The sequence below is a fragment of the Rhinolophus sinicus genome, linkage group LG14 (assembly GCF_036562045.2).
Source record: "Rhinolophus sinicus isolate RSC01 linkage group LG14, ASM3656204v1, whole genome shotgun sequence".
NCBI lineage: Eukaryota > Metazoa > Chordata > Mammalia > Chiroptera > Rhinolophidae > Rhinolophus > Rhinolophus sinicus.
In genome coordinates, this window is record NC_133763.1 from 29,560,137 (window position 1) to 29,577,616 (window position 17,480).

Sequence of the window (17,480 nt, forward strand, 5' to 3'; positions counted from 1 at the left end):
GAAAAGGGAAAGAAATTAGGAAGTACAAATTGTTAATTACAGAACAGTCACAGATATGTAAAGGATAGCATAAGGCATTTATCCAATAATATTGTAATAACTATATATGGTGTCAGATATGTGCTAGATTTATTGGGGTGATTACTTTCCAACTTATATAACTGTCTAGTCACTATGTTGTACATTCAACACTAATATAACATTGTATCAATAGTAATTGAAGAAATACTGGGGTCTGACAATTAAGTTCATGAACTTGTTGCAACAATGTTGCTAACCATTTTTGGTATTAGAGTACCAGCTGGACAAACAGTTAACTAAGTTTACTATTTGGGAGTGCTAAAACGCTACATGAAAAAGTTAGACAAAATGACCTTTTCACCAACATGGCTCTTGCATCACAACAATGCACCAGCTCACATGGCAATGTCTGTGAGGGAGTTTTCAGTCAGTAAACAAATATCTGTATTGGAACACAGTCCCTACTCACCTGATCTGGCCCCCAGTGACTTCTTTCCTTACCTGAAGATAAAGGAAATATTGAAAGAAAGACATTTTGATGACATTCAGGACATCAAAGATAATATGATAGCTCTGATGGCCATTTCAGAAAAAGAGTTCCAAAATTGCTTTGAAGGGTGCAATAGGCACTGACATTTGGTGCATAGTTTCCCAAGGGGAGTACTGGGAAGGTGTCCTTAGCAATAAGGTATGTAGCACTTTCTCTAGGATGAGTTTGCGAACTCAATTGTCAGACCTCGTATATTTAAAAAAATGAAAAATAATCAGAACAGCATTGTATTGGCAGAAAAACAGACACACAAACCAACAGAATTGAATTGAGAACCCAGAAATAAATCCACATGTATATAGGCAGATAATTTTTGACAAAAGAGCCAAAAACACAATAGAGAAAGGAAAGCCTCTTCAATAAACAGTGATGGGAAAATTGGAAAGCCACGTGCAAAAGAATAAAACTAGACTGCTCTCTATACCATGTACCAAAATTAACTCAACATGGATGAAAGACCTACACACAAAACCTGAAACAATAAATTGCGTAGAAGAAAGTAGGTACTAAACTCATGGACCTCTGGTTCAGAGAGGATTTTATGAATTTGACTTCAATGGCAAAGGAAGTAAAAGAAAAATAAATGAATGGGGCTATATCAAACAAAAAATCTTCTGCACAACAAAAGAGAGGCAACCAGCTGAATGGGAGTAGATATTTGCAAACAACACCTCTGAGGAGAGGCTAATATCCAAAATATATAAAGATCTCATAAAATTCAACAATGAAAAACAAACAATCCAACTAAAAAGTGGGCAGAGACCTAAATAGACACATAAAAATTTTGACAGGAAGACAAAAAAAAAAAAAAAAAAAAAAAATGACCAACACATATATGAAAAAGTACTCAACTTCACTAGCTATTAGGGAAATGCAAATCAAAATCACAACTGTTAGAATAGCTATTATCATCAAGACAAGCAATAACAAGTGTTAGAGAGGCTGAAGAGAAAAGGAACCCTCATACACTGCTGGGGGGAGTGTAAATTGGTACACACTCTATGGAAAACAGTATGGAGTTTCCTCAAAAAATTAAGACTAGAATTATGTCACAGAAATGGTGGCATAAGGTGAGCCTCTTGAAATTTCCCCTGGAATTTACAACAAATTGAACAGCTATAATTCCACAGAGGACTCCCTGTGTGGCATGCAGGCAAGACTGAAAGATGTGCAACTGGAATCACCTAAAGGTGGGCAAATTGGGTAAGTGAGGGAGGTGGGGAGGGAGAAATGCTGAGATGCTGGCCTCGGCAGGTCGTGGTCTGCAGGACTCAGACTGGAGCTCGGAGATCCCTGCAGTCCTGAGCTTACCATAGCAATGGGAGAAGAAAGCACTCCCCTATGGCCCACAGTCTCGCCTGAGAGATCAGCATAAAACAGAGCTGAACCCAACACTCATGGAACACACCTTGGAGCAAAGACTGAGGGAAGAAAGGGGAGAACGGTGGTTTAACCTCTCACTACCAAGCAGAAGATGGAAGACATAGACACTCCCCACTCCCCATTCTCCCAGTGCTAGAAGCAGAACAGTAGCAGTGTCAGATCAGAGAACAGAATACTTACACCTCTGAATACTGTAGCCCTGCAGACATAGCCTCCCAACACAACTAATTTTGGTGAAAGGGAAGGAAATATAGGGGCAAGGTAACTGTGCAGGTCAGAGCCACTTCTCACAATCCCCATACCCTCATCTCTACCTATCTGGGCAGATCCCTGAAGGGGTAAACAGAGCTGCTGAAACACGGGCTCTAAATCTGATTGCACGAAGAGCTTTGGAACTCAGAAATTCTCCACATCCCCCCTTGGAGGTGGTACCCTGAGACCTAAGTGACCTGTCACAGAGGAGAAGCCCACCTTCCAGGCAACCCCCTTAATCATGTGAGATGCTGGAACACTATAAGAGAAAACACACTGCTACAGTGGGAGAGAGAATAAAAGGTTGCAGTGGGAGAGAAAATAAAGCAAAAGAAAGACCTCCTCCTATCAACCTGTTGCAGAACCCACTCTTCTAGAGAAATAATTCATTAATTGCCATGAATGACCAAGGTAACAAGACAGCTCAGAAAGAAAATGAAAAGCCTCCAGAAAATGAACTCAAAGACATGGAAATATGTGACTTAAATTACCGAGAATTCAAGATTTCAGTTCTGAAAAACTCAACAAGTTTCAAGAAAACACACACAAGCAGTTCAACAAACTGAGAAACACAACCAAAGAACAAAATGAACATTTTAGCAAAGAAATCGAAATCTTAAAAAGGAAACAAATATAGGAGAAGCCCACCTTCCAGGCAACCCCCCTAATCATGTGAGATGCTGGAACAGTGAAAGAAATGAAGAATAAAATAGCCAGCTTAGGCAATAGAGCAGACCAGAGGGGGAAGAATCAGAGACACTGAGGTAGAAATCTGGAAAAGATAGAGGTAGAAGACTAGAGAAACTTGAGAATGAAAAGAAATGAAAGAACTCTACAAGAAATTTCTGACTCCATCAGAAAGAACAAAATAAGAATAATGGGCATACGACAAGGAGAAGAAAGAAAGAAGGGAACAGAGACTATATTCAAACAAATAGTCGATGAGAACTTCCCAAACTTGTGGAAAGAATTGGATCCTCGAATCCAAGAAGCAAATAGAATACTTTGTTACCTCAATCCCAACAGATCTTCTACAAGGCACATTGTATTGAAGCTGTCTAAAATTAACGACAAAGAAAAAATCCTGAAGCCAGCCAGGGAAAAGAAGATGGTAACCTACAATGGAAAGCCCATTAGATTATCATCAGTCTTTTCAGAAGAAACTCTACAAGCCAGGAGGTAGTGGAATCAAATATTCAAACTATTGAAAGAGAGAAATTATGAGCCAAGAATAATATAACCAGCAAAGGTATCCTTTAGATATGAAGGGGAAATAAAGACATTTCCAAACATACAGAAGCTGAGGGAATTTTCTAACACATGACCTGCATTACAAGAAATACTAAAGGAGGCTATTTGACCTGAAACAAAAAACAGAAGAATGCAAAACCATGAATACTCTTACGAACACGTAGACAGAAGCAGAAAATGGCAACACCTGCATCAAATGCACTTAAACATATCATACAGGGTAACAAAGAAAAAAAATTAAGAAAACAAAAAAGGGGAAAAAGAAAACTTGCTACAGAAATGCAGAAATCAAATTAGAGCATAAATAGGGATAATTTTGACAACAAAAATAGGGGAGACAGAAAAGTTCTGAACCGGCAAAAGGGAATGGAGAAAGGAAGCATGCTGTGGAAAATGGAATACTCTAAATACGAAACTTTATTTTACATAAATTTAATGGTAACCACTCAAAAAAGAAAATCCAGAATTGAAATATATGACTTAAAGAAAAAAAGAAAAGAGAGAAAAATATCATAGAATACCACCGCACAAACAGCAACAAAAGGCAAATAAACAATGGAGACACCGTCCTACCAAAAAACAAAAGATAGAATGATAGGTAATCCTCATATATCAGTAGTCATCCTAAATGTAAGTGGACTGAACTCAGCAATAAAAAGGCACAGAGTAGCAGTTTGGATCGAAAAACCAAACCCAACGATATGCTGCCTCCAAGAGACATATATCAACTACAAGGACAAATACAGATTTAAAGTGAAAGAGTGGAAATTGACACTCCAAGCAAATGGTACTAAGATAGAAGCAGGTGTAGCGATACTGATATCAGACGAAATAGACTTCAGGATAAAAAAGGCAACAAGAGACAAAGATGGATATTTCATAATGATAAAGGGGGCTATGCAACAAGAAGACATAATAGTCATCAATATTTATGCCCCCAATCAGGGAGCACCAAAGTATACAAAGCAAGTACTAACAGAACTAAAAGGAGAATTTGACCAAAACACAATTATAGTAGGGGACCTAAATACATCATTGACAGCTATGCATAGATCATCCAAACAGAAAATAAATAAAGAAATAGCAGCCCTAAATGACACGTTAGATGAAATGGACATAATTGACATTTATAGAGCACTTCATCCTAGAACATCACTCTACACATTCCTTTTTTTTTTTTAATTCTTTTTTTATTAAATGTATTGGGTGACAATTGTTAGTAAAATTACATAGATTTCAGGTGTACAATTCTATATTACATCATCTATAAATCCCATTGTGTGTTCATCACCCAGAGTCAGTTCTCCTTCTATCACCATATATTCGATCCCCCTTACCCTCATCTCCCACCCCCCACCCACCGCCCCCCTTACCCTCTGGCAACCGCTAAACTATTGTCTGTGTCTATGAGTTTCTGGTGTACATGGAATGTTCTCAAGGATAGACCATGTATTGGGACATAAAACTAGCCTCACCAAATTGAAGAAGATTGAAATCATACCGAGCATATTATCTGATAACAAGGCTTTGAAATTGGATATCAACTAAAAAAAGAAAGCAGGAAAAACCACAAATATATGGAGAGTAAACAACATGCTTTGAAAGAATGACTCGGTCAAAGAAGAAATATGAGGAGAGATCAAAAGATACATAGGAACAAGTGAAAATGAAAATATATCCTACCAATATTATTGGGATGCAGCAAAAGCAGTTTTAAGATGGAATTTATATCATTACAGGCTCATCACCAGAAAGAAGAAAAAGCCCAAGTAAGCAACCTCACATTACACCTTGAAAAACTAGAAAAAGAAGAACAAATGAAACCCAAAGTCAGCAGAGGGAAGGAAATCATACCAAAAACAACAAAAGAACAAGACAAACAAATGAGAAACAGAAACTCATAGACACAGACAATAGTTTAGTGGTTGCCAGAGGGTAAGGGGGGCGGGGGGTGGGGGGTGGGAGATGAGGGTACGGGGGATCGAATATATGGTGATGGAATGAGAACTGACTCTGGGTGATGAACACACAATGGGATTTATAGATGATGTAATACAGAATTGTACACCTGAAATCTATGTAATTTTACTAACAATTGTCACCCCAATAAATTTAATAAAATAAAATTTAAAAACAAAAGATTAAAAAAAATCAGAGCAGAACTAAACAAAATAGAGAAGAAAAACACAATAGAAAAAATTAATGCAACAAAGAGCTGGTTCTTTGAAAAGATTAATAAAATTGACAAACTCTTGACTAGACTCACTAAGATAAAAAGAGAAAAGAAACGAATAACCAAAGTAGAAATGAAAGAGGGGAAGTTACCACGGATGTCACAGAAATACAAAGGATCATCCAAGAATACTATGAAAGACTATATGCTACCAAATTCAAAAACCTAGAAGAAATGGACAATTTCTAAGAAATATATAGCCTTCCTAGGCTGAATCATGAAGAACTGGAAATTCTAAACAAATCAATCAACAGTAAGGAATGTAAATCAGTCATCTGAATCTTTGCCAAAAGCAAAGGTTTGGACCAGATGGCTTTACTAGTGAATTCTACCAAACATTCAAAGAGGATCTTATACCTGGTCTACTCAAACTCTGCCAAAAAATTGAAGAAGAGACAATAGTCCCTACCTCATTTTATGAGGCCAACATTACCCTTATACCAAAATCTGATAAGGATAATACCAAAAGAGAAAATTATAGATGAACACAGATGCAAAAATCCTGAACAAAATTCTAGCAGATCAAATACAACAATGCATTAAAAGATTATACATCATGACCAAGTGGGGTTCATCCCAGGTGGACAAGGATGGTTCAACATATGCAAGTCAATCAAGGTGATACACACATAAACAAAATATAGGAGGTAAATCATATGATTATGTCAATAGAGGCAGAAAAAACACTAGACAACATACAACATCCACTTATGATTAAAATGCCTAATAAATGGGTATAGGAGGAAAATACCTTAACATAATAAAGGCCATATAAGAGGCACCCTCAGCTAAAATCATAATAATGGTGAAAAAGTGAAGCCCTTTGCTCTGTGTTCAGGAATAAGACAGTGTTCTTCCCTATCACCACTGCTTTTCAACATAGTATTGGAAGTTCTAGACAGAGCAATGAGACAAGAGAAAGCATTGAGGCAACCGAATTGGGAATGAAGAAGCTAAATTGTCACTTTTTGCAGATGACATGATGCTATATATAGAAAACCCTAAACAGTCCCCCAAAAAGCTACTAGAAACCATAAACAAATACAGCAAAGTTGCCGGCTACAAAATCAACACAAAAGTCCATTGCATTCATATATACTAACAATGAAATCTCAGAAAAAGAAGTAAAAAAAAAAAAAAAAAAGAATTCCTTTGGCAATTGCAGCAAAAAGAATAAAATACCTAGGAATAAAGTTAACCAAGGATATGAATGACCTATACACTGAAACTAGAAGACATTTTTAAAAGAAATTTTAAAGGAGACACAAATAAATGGAAAGACATTCTGTGTTCAATTATTGGAAGAACCAACATAGTTAAAATGGCCATATTACCCAAAGCAATATACAGATTGAATGCAATCACCATCAATCCCAATGGCACTTTTCAAGAAATAGAACAAAAAAATCATTAGATTTGTATGGAACCATAAAAGACCCTGAATAGTCAAAGTTCCCAAGAAAATAATATAATGCTGGAGGTATGACACTCCCTGACTTCAGCTTGAACATCAGAGCAACAATAATCAAAACAGTATGATATTGGCAGAAAAATGGACACATAGACCATTCAAATACAATTGAAAACCCAGAAATAAACCCATATAAATATGGACAGATAATTTTTAACAAGGGAGTCAAAATACAAGGGAGAAACAAAGCCTCTTCAATAAATGGTGTTGGAAGAATTGGAAAGAATGAAACTAGACTGCTATATGTCACCATGTACCAAAATTAACTCAAAATGGATCAAATACCTAAACCTAAGACCTGAAACAATAAACTGCAGAGAAGAAAATATAGCTACTGAACTTATGGACCTTGGGTTCAAAGAGCATTTATGAATTTCACTCCAAAGGAAAGGGAAGTAAAAGCTAAAATAAATGAATGGGACTGTATCAAACTAAAAAGCTTCTGCACAGCCAAAGAAACCATCAACAAAATAAAGAGGCAACCAACTGAATGGGAGAAGATTTTTGCAAACAATTCCTGAATAGACATTTCTCAAAAGAGGCCAATAGACATGTGAAAAAATGCTCAACATCGTTAATCATCTGAGAAATGCAAATAAAAACCACAGTGAGCTATCACCTCATGCCAGTAAGAATGGCTATCATCAACAAGACAAATAATAACAAGTGTTGGAGAGACTGTGGAGAAAAAGGAACACTCATAGACTCTTAGTTGGAATGCAGATTTGTGCAGCTGCTCTGGAAGGCAGTGTGGAGGTTTCTCAAAAAGTTCAGAATAGAATTACCATATGACCTAGCAATTCCTCCTCTGGGTTTCTACCAGAAAAAAACAAAATCTGAAAACTTTTTCCGTAAAGATATATGTATTCCAATGTTCATTGCAGCTTTATTTACAGTGACCAAGACATGGAAACAACCAAAGTGTCCTTCGATAGATGATTGGATAAAGAGAATGTGGTGTACATATATACAATTGAATATTATTCTGTGATAAGAAAAGATGAAATAGTGCCATTTGTGACAACATGGATGGACCTTGAGGTTATTATGCTAAGTGAAATAAGTCAGACAGAGAAAGTCAAGAACAATATGACTTTACTCATAGGTGGGATATAAAACTGAAAGGAAAAAATGGGCAAGACAAGCAAACAAACAAAAACTCACAGACACAGACAACAGTTTAGTGGTTACCAGAGGGTAACGGGGGAGGAGTGGTGGTAGAAGAAGATAAAGGGAGTCAAATATATAGTGATAGAATGAGAACTGACTCTGGGTGGTGAATACACAATACACAATGCAATATATAGATGATGTATTATAGAATTATACACTTGAAACCTCTCTAAATTTTCTAACCAATGTCACCCCAATAAATTTAATAAAAAATTTTAAAAAGAAAGAAAAATATTGAGAATGGCAAGTGTAATTTAGTAGTGAAATAAATAATAGGATAGTAAATAAAATAAAAGTTGTTTCTTAAAGGATTTTGTGTCTTTTTTCACACCACTTACTAGTCATTTCCATCCAGTGATCAATATCTTTTTATAACATATACATAGTTTTTTCACTGTAGTATTCAGTTCAGATTGACAAATAAATTCCGTAGGAACTAACAATGGCTTCCTAAAATATTGAGTTGATAAAAATTCTAAGGTTTTCTTAGACCTCGGTGGAAAAAGTACCTTGATTGATTTTTTATGACTGTTATGATTTGTAATGATTGATTCGTTATTTATGGCTAAGGAATGGGAATGATAGAACTCATGCCATATGGTTGTAGATAATTAATGTAGCTTCTTTCAGAGAAAGTAATGCATTGATGTTTACCGAACAAAAGTGATGAATTTGTTTTTCAAACAAACTGATAGCTGTATTTTTTTAAATTTATTTTTTAAATTTATTGGGGTGACAATTGTTAGTAAAATTACATAGATTTCAGGTGTACAACTCTGTATTACATCATCTATAAATCCCATTCTGATAGCTGTATTTTTTCAGGTTACAGTTTCTTTTTTCCAAGTCTGTCTTGTAGACATTACAAATGATAATTGTGTTTTCTAGTAATTAAAGAAAAAGGTTTAAAAATCTTAGAAAAATTCATAATTTCTTTAGTTTTTATTTTTGGGGTATTAAACTTTTTCTACATAAACTTTTGGAATATGAATTTTAGATTGTAGCTTATTTTGAAATGTGTACTATGTTATCAAAGTCATAGCATCTTTTGTTAAGAACAGAACAGCTTAAGAAGATGGAAAAAAGGACAAATAATTTTGACATCACTGTTATTTTAAGACCTATTGCTAAAGATGTCAGTAGTTTAAGTCATTTATTTAATCAAATTTTAAAAAATTACTGAATATTACATATATTTTTTATATTTAACAACAGTACCCATGTTTCAGCAGCAATATGCTGGTAAATCTTTAACAAACAAGTCTTGGAGTGGATGTTATACTGTGGAGTGGTGAAGAAGCACTTATTTGTATCATTTGTCAATTGTTATGTTGTAAATAATTCTACATCTAATTTCAATTTACCAACATGCTATCATTAAATATGGAATTAAGAAGATATGAACAAAATTGACATTAAAAAGATGTCAAAAGAGTTGGTACTTGACTCCAACCTATTACTGCCTTCAAATAAATCATATACAATTTATTTTCTGAAACAGTTGTTTTTTAAATTATCTGCATAGGAACTCTTCAAATATTGAACTCCATGATACATTGCAAACATGATTAGTCTTACTAAAACTTATAATGTCTAACTTGGTAAGAAAATATCTAGTCATAGATAGATAGATAGATAGACAGACAGACAGACAGACAGACAGACAGACAGACAGACAGATAGATAGATAGATATCAGAAGGACTATTCATTATAAATTTGTACCAAGTAGACAAATAGTTAACCAAGTTTACTATTTGCAAGTGCTGAAAAGGCTGCATGAAAAAGACAACCTGAACTTTTTGCCAACAATTCATGGCTCTTGCATCACGACAATGCACCAGCTCACAAGGCACTGTCTGTGAGGGAGTTTTCAGCCAGTAAACAAATAACTGTATTGACACACCCTCCCTACTCACCTGATCTGGCCCCCCATGACTTCTTTCTTTACCCAAAGATAAAGGAAATATTGAAATGAAGACCTTTTGAAGACATTCAGGACATCAAGGATAATATGATGACAGCTCTGATGGCCATTCCAGACAAAGAGTTCAAAATTATTTTGAAGGGTGGACTAGACACTGGCATAGGTGCATAGCTTCCCAAGGGGAGTACTTTGAAGGTGACTATAGTGATATTCAGCAATGCGGCATGTGGCACTTTGTCTAGGATGAGTTTTCGAACTTAATTGTCTGACTTCATATGTTCTGCTTACCTGTTTTTACATCTAAGCATTAGTTTTTAAAAATACACAATTTCCTTTATACTTCTCTTCAATGCTAATTGAGAAACAACCGTATTCTCACTTTGTTGTAACCACTATAAGGGAAAACCACGGACATTTTAAGTGGCAAAACTATTCAATTAGTTTTGGGGTTTTTTTTCAGAGAATTTTGTAAGTAATTAGACAATTGGAGTTTATTTGAGTGATTTTACTTACTAATGGTGGGGAAATCTTAGCTTACTAGATCTGCTCTGAGAACCTCATAACTCCTTCAAGATACCTCAGACATGGCCTGTTACTGCTTAGAAATGTCATTTTACACAAGAAAAGTCTGGCACTGAGGACATCAGTGAAAAAAAGGTCATGAACTCCTAAGTAAAAAAAATTGTTTTTCCCATTAGGTGCTTTCAGAGGCAGATTTATCATGTACAAATTGAAGCTTAATTTTCAGGGACCCTCACACAGATCTTTTACAAGGCCAAAAGACAAGCTCCATCAATGAATCTTTTCCTTAAAGTGTGACTCCAAAATTGTATAAGCTCTAGGTGCCATAAAACATGACTCTACCTCCAAACATATGTATGAAGGAAACAGTGTGATACTGTGGAAAGAGTACTATGCAGAATGTCTAGGGGTTTTGAATCTAGTCTGTTTGGCACTAACTTGCCAGGTATCCTTTTAAAATCATCTGACCTTGCTGAACTTTAGTCTATCTATCTGTGAAATTATATTAGTAATTAACCTGTCCCATTTTCTTCTCTGAGTTATGTAACAATTACCTGAAATAATATTTGAACAAAAAAACCCAGAGAGATTAGAATTAGTAATTAACTGAAAAATGTAGATTAAAGTGTTCAGAATTAGTCTTATTAAACATGAAGTCACTGTTATCTTCCCATTCTTCAACAAAATAGACAGCAGAAATCTCTAAAAATTTCCCCTAACTCAATCCGATGTTCCTCTTACAGAATTTTCACAGCCCTGCCCAAATGGAAAGCGCTCTTTAATCCTGGATTGCACTGGATTGAACTTTTTTGACTATTCTGGAATCTCCATGCTTGTTGAGGTATGTATATAGCTTGTGTTTGAACTGATTCCTTTCCTTTTCTTCAGTAACAGTGTTTTCACTATCTACTCTCTCAGCTCCGGGGTCTTGACTCTGCTTGTTTCAATATTTAGCTCACCCATTTTCTTCAAAAGACATAGGATTTATCCTTCCACTACTGTAGATTTATATTCAGGAGATCCCATCAAGCTTCTAGGTATGTGTATGTGTGGGGGCCAGATGTGGGGGAGTATTCACATGAGATAGAGAGAAGAGAACGTAGACTTAAGTTGTAAGCAGCATAGCATATGCTGGGTTTAAGGCTTCTAGAAAGAAGGGAAAAAAGTCCCCTCCATGAGCAAATGGCATTGATGGTGACAGGATGTTCTTTCTTACATCATTCCTGGGTATAGTTTGAGACCATACCATTCCTAATTTTAAACAGTGCCCACTGCAGGGGCTTTTCCCCATTTTTTGGATGATGATGCTTGCTTTTCTACCCCATGTCCTCCATGGGGTCTCCATGATTCTGGTATGCAAAAAATAAAACAGTTTTATTTCTTTAAAACTGACATGCTGGAATACTACTGTACCATAAGAAAAGGTGCAATCATGTCATTTGTGACAAAATGGATAAATCTTGAGATTATTATGCTAAGTGAAATAAGTCAGAAAGAAAAATTCAAGAACCATATGATTTCACTGATATGTGGGATATAAAACTAAAAGCAACAAAGGAACAAGAAAAACAAATAAAGAAACAAAAACTCATAGACACAGACAATAGTTTAGTGGTTACAAGAGAGTAATGGGGGAGGGAGGAGGTAGATGAGGGTAAGCAGGGTCAAATATACGGTGATGGAAGGAGAACTGACTCTGGTGGTGAATATGCAATGTGATATATAGATGAAGTATTATGGAGTTGTACACTTGAAACCTATGTAATTTTACTAACCATTGTCACCCCAATAGATTCCAATTAAAAAAAAAACTGACATGGCTCACAAGCCCCCATTCCCACAGATGGAAGAACACTCAATTTTGCCAATTCAAAAAAAATTCAGACACTTCTGGAATTTTTTCCTCCTATTTTTGAGTAAATACTAAATCAACAAAAACTGTGCCCCTTTCTTATTTCCATTTGTTCTCTACTTCAATGCCCTAAGCTTGGAGGGAGTGTCATGCGGATGGACAACACCTGTTCCTCACCTGTCCTCAGTCCTCCAGCAGCTTCTGCTGCATGGAACTCAGCTCACCTCCTTTTCTAGTATTTTTTTCCCCAAGGGATACACTTACACTGGCATCATAGAGTCTCCGCTAAGCCAAAAACTTCATCAAAACCTATGAACATTTCTGGAGCTCTTTCTTTGCATATCTCCCTCCTTTCCATTACTCCCTCGAATTTCACCCATCCAAAATTTCCTGAACTCCCCATGTAGTGTGCCTTTAATTTCTTGGTACTCACTATAAAAACTTTACACAATTTGGCATAGGGTTAAACCCCAATACTTTTCTTGCATTTACATCTAGACTGTAAATAGATAGTCCCTCTTCATTGGAGGGCTTCTTGTGCTTGACATTTTTATTTACTTTGTGTGGTCAAGGTCTAGAACAGTGCTGTTAAATTTCTGTACATAAGGATGATATGGGGTGCGCATTTGAAATGTGGTTTTCTGAGTCCTGGTTCTGGCCTAGGAAACATTTTAAACAACCATAGGTGATTCTGAGACACGTGGTTAAAGAATCAAATTTTGAGAAACACTAGACTAGGCTTGTTCTTTTACTGGGAAAAGGCAGCATATATACGTATATATACATATATACATAATTTTAAATTTGTTTCTGAATATGCTCTAATTTTTATAAGCTGTCCTCTCTAGATATTTCAAATAAGGACTTAGAGTTAGCAAAGAGGATGAAATGGTGACCTATTACCACTGAATTTACTATCTAAGGTTGAAAATTCAGAGGAATCCAAATATTCCACATACTGGGCATGTTGAAAAGGAGCTTTTTTTCATTCCTCTTAATGGTTTTAAAATACTACACAATGGAATACTTGAATAAGTCAACTAATGTATATTTTCAAAAAGTCAAAAAATTACATTTGCCCTTGGACTGGTGTTTTTTGTATGTATATACAAAGCCAGCAGTTTTATATCAGCTTTTTAAAAAATTTCCCTATTACTATTTGATTTATTACATCTGGTTACAGTAAATTATGATGTATGTTAAGAACATAGTTTTAGGTCAGAAACATGGTGGTGTCGAGGGTGCTCCTTAAAATCTCCTCTGGAAGTTACAACAAATAGAATAGCTATTATTTAACAACATAAATATGCAACATAAGCATGTCTGACAGATTGGCGCATTGAATCATCTGAATGTGGGCAAATTGGGGTGAACAAGGGAGGAGGGAAAGGGGAGGGGCAGAGATGCGGGCCACAGGACACAGCCTGGAGCTCACTGCAGTGCCAGGAGAGGGAAGGATTCAGGCTGCAGGTTCTCTTTCTGTGGTCCACAATCCTGCCTGAGGGATCAGTATACAATACCCTGAGGTTATTGCAATACTCTGCAGAGACCTCAGAGTATGGAAGGGTGAGAACTGCAGTTTAAGCCCTCATTGCCAGGCAGGAAAGAAAGACATGGAGCGTGGCCACCGCCCTCCATCCTCCCAGTGTTACAAGTGGCCTCCAGAAGAAACTGTAGCAGTGTCAGATTAAAGAGCAGAACATTTGCAGCCCTGAGAACTGGAGAGACAGTCCCAAAGTGGCATAAGCAGAGTGTGACTAATTCCAGTGACAGGGAAGGAACTGTAGGGGTGAGACAGCTGTGGTCTAAAAGTCACCATTGGGTGCAGGCACAAACACACCTGCCACCTCTCCTAGCCCATCGCACCCCCACCTTTCTGGTCTGATCCCTGTGGGAACAACTAGAGCTTCTGAGACACACAGCTCTGCATCTGGATGCAGGGGCAGCATTGGAGTTTCAAAGGCTCAGAACCCCATCACCCACCACATCCTTCTATGGGACAGTTCCCTGAAACCCAGGTGATCTGATCACAGAGGCAAAGCCCACCTCCCAGGAACCTACCATTGTGCAAGAAGCCACAATAGTGCAAAATAAAATAAAATGCTACAGTGCAAGAGAAAATAAAACATTCCAGAGACACCCACTGGAAAGCAAAAGAAAGCTCTCTTTATATCAACCTGCTGGAGAATCCACTCCTGTAGATGCTCAGGAAGAGAAATAATAATCCATTAATTGCCATGAATAACCAAGATAACAAGGCAGCTCAAAGAAAACGAAAAAATGTCCAGAGAATGAACTTAAAGACATGGAAATATGAAGCATAAATGACAGAGAATTCAAGATTGCAGTTTTGAAAAAACTCAATGAGATGCAAGAAAACTCAGATAGGCAGTATAATAAACTCAGAAATAAAATCAATGAACAAAATGAATATTTAACCAAAGAGATTGAAATAAAAATAATAAAAGTTCTGGAGCTGAAAAACTCAATAAGAAAGAGATGAAGAATAAAATACCTAGCTTAGGAAGCAGAGCTGACCACATAGAGGAAAGAATTAGTGATATCAAAGATAGAAATCTGGACATTACACAGATGGAAGAAGAGAGAGACTTGAGAGTTGTAAGAAATGAAAGAACTCTACAAGAACTTTCTGACTCCATTATAAAGAGCAACACAAGAATAATGGGCATACCAGAAGGAGTAACAAGGGAGAAAGGAACAGAGAGTATATTCAAATAAATAGTTGACGAGAACTTCCCAAAGTTGTGGGAAGAACTGGATCCTCAAATCCAAGAAGCAAATAGAACACCTAATTACCTCAATCCCAACAGGTCTTCTCCAAGATACATTGTACTGAAACTGTCCAAAATAAATGACAAAGAAGGAATTCTCAAGGAAGGCAGGGGGAAAAAGAAAACAGTAACTTATAAGAGAAGGCCCATTAGACTATCATCAAACTTTTCAGGAGAAACTCTACAAGCAAGGAGGAAGTGGAATCAAATATTCAAACTATTGAGAGAGAGAAATTATGAACTAAGAGTAGCATATCCAGCAAAGGTATCCTTTAGGTATAAAGGAGGAATAAAGAAGACATACAAGCTGAGGGAGTTTTCTAACATGCGACCTTCATTATGGGAAATACTGAAGGAGGTTATTCAACTGACACAAAAAAAAAAAAACCCACAAAAGAATAAAAAATCATGAGCAACATTACAAACTGAGAGACACAAGCAGGAAATGGCAACCCCTACAACAAATAGGGCACTATACATTTAAACATAATATAAAGGGTAAAGAAGATTTTTTTAAAAAGGAAAAAGAAACGAAAAAGACAACTTGCTACTGCAACTCAGAAATTAACTCACAGCTGAAGTAGGGATAAACTGTGTCAACAAAAACACAAAAGGGGAAAGAGTAAAGGTTTAAATCTGCAAGGGGCAATGGAGATAAGAAGAATGCTGAAGAAAAAGGACTACTGTAAATATGAAACTTTCTTTTACATACAGTTAATGCTAACCACTGAAAAAAAGAAAATCCAGAACTGAGACATGTAACATAAAAAAAGAAGAAAGAGAGGGAAAATCATAGAATACTACCACACTGAAATAACAGAGAGCAACAAAAAGGCAAAGAAACAATGGAGACACCAAGATACCAGAAAACAAAAGACAAAATGGATATAGGAAATCCTCACATATCAATAATCACCCTATATGTAAATGGACTGAATTCACCAATAAAAAGGCACAGAGTAGCAGACTGAACCAAAAAACAAAACCCAAAAGACATCCAAATTGGAAAGGAGGAAGTAAAATTGTCATTATATGAAGATGACATGATGCAATATATAGAGAACCCCAAAGACTCCACCAAAAAACTATTAGAAATGATAAATGAATTTAGTAAAGTAGCAGGATACAAAATTAATATTCAGAAATCAGTTGCATTTATACACATGAATAATAAACTATCAGAAGGGGAAATCAAGAAATCAATCCCATTTACAATTGCTTCAAAAACAATAAAATACCTAGGAATAAATTTAACCAAAGAAGTGAAAGGCCTGTACTCAGAAAATTATAAGACACTGAAGACAGAAATCAAAAAAGATACAAATAAATGGAAAAGCATACCATGTTTATGGATAGGAAGAATTAATATAGTTAAAATGTCAACACTACCTAAGGAAATATATAGATTCAATGCAATTCATATCAAGCTACCAATGACATTTTTCTCAGAAATAGAACATATAATCATAAAATTTATATGGAAGTATAAAAGACCCTGAATAGCCATGGCAATCTTGAGAAATAAGAACACAGTGGGAGGTATCACGCTACCTGACATCAAATCATACCACAAGGCCATAGTAATCAAAACAGTATGGTACTGGCATAAAAACAGACACATAGATCAATGGAACAGAATAGATAGGCCAGAAATAAATCCATTCATATATGGTCATTTAATCTGTGACAATGGAAGCAAGAATTCACAATGGGGTAAAGACAGTCTATTTAATATATGGTGCTGGGAAAACTGGACTGACACATGCAAAAAAATGAAAGTGGACCACCTCCGTTTGCCATATACAAGAACAAATTCAAAATGGATTAAAAACTTAAATGTAAGACCCAAAACCATAAAACTCCTAGAAGAAAATATAGGAAGTAAATTTGCAGACATTACCCTGAGTAATATTTTTACTGATATATCACCTTGGGCAAGAAAAGTAAAAGAAAAAATATACATTTAGGATTACATCCAACTAGAAAGCTTTTTAACAGCAAAGGAAACCATCAATAAAACAAAAAGGCAGCCTCCTGAATGGGAGAAGATGATA

General features: G+C 36.0%; 1 protein-coding gene across 1 annotated transcript in view; it reads left to right on the forward strand.

Moving 5' to 3' along the window:
* The window catches only part of SLC26A7 (solute carrier family 26 member 7), a 269,056-nt gene that overhangs the window by 228,948 nt on the left and 22,628 nt on the right, over positions 1 to 17,480 (forward strand). Inside the window, exon 15 of the mRNA XM_074318598.1 lies at positions 11,526 to 11,623. Within this exon, the coding sequence (XP_074174699.1) occupies positions 11,526 to 11,623 (98 nt within the window). The remainder of the gene's footprint in view (positions 1 to 11,525; positions 11,624 to 17,480) is intronic.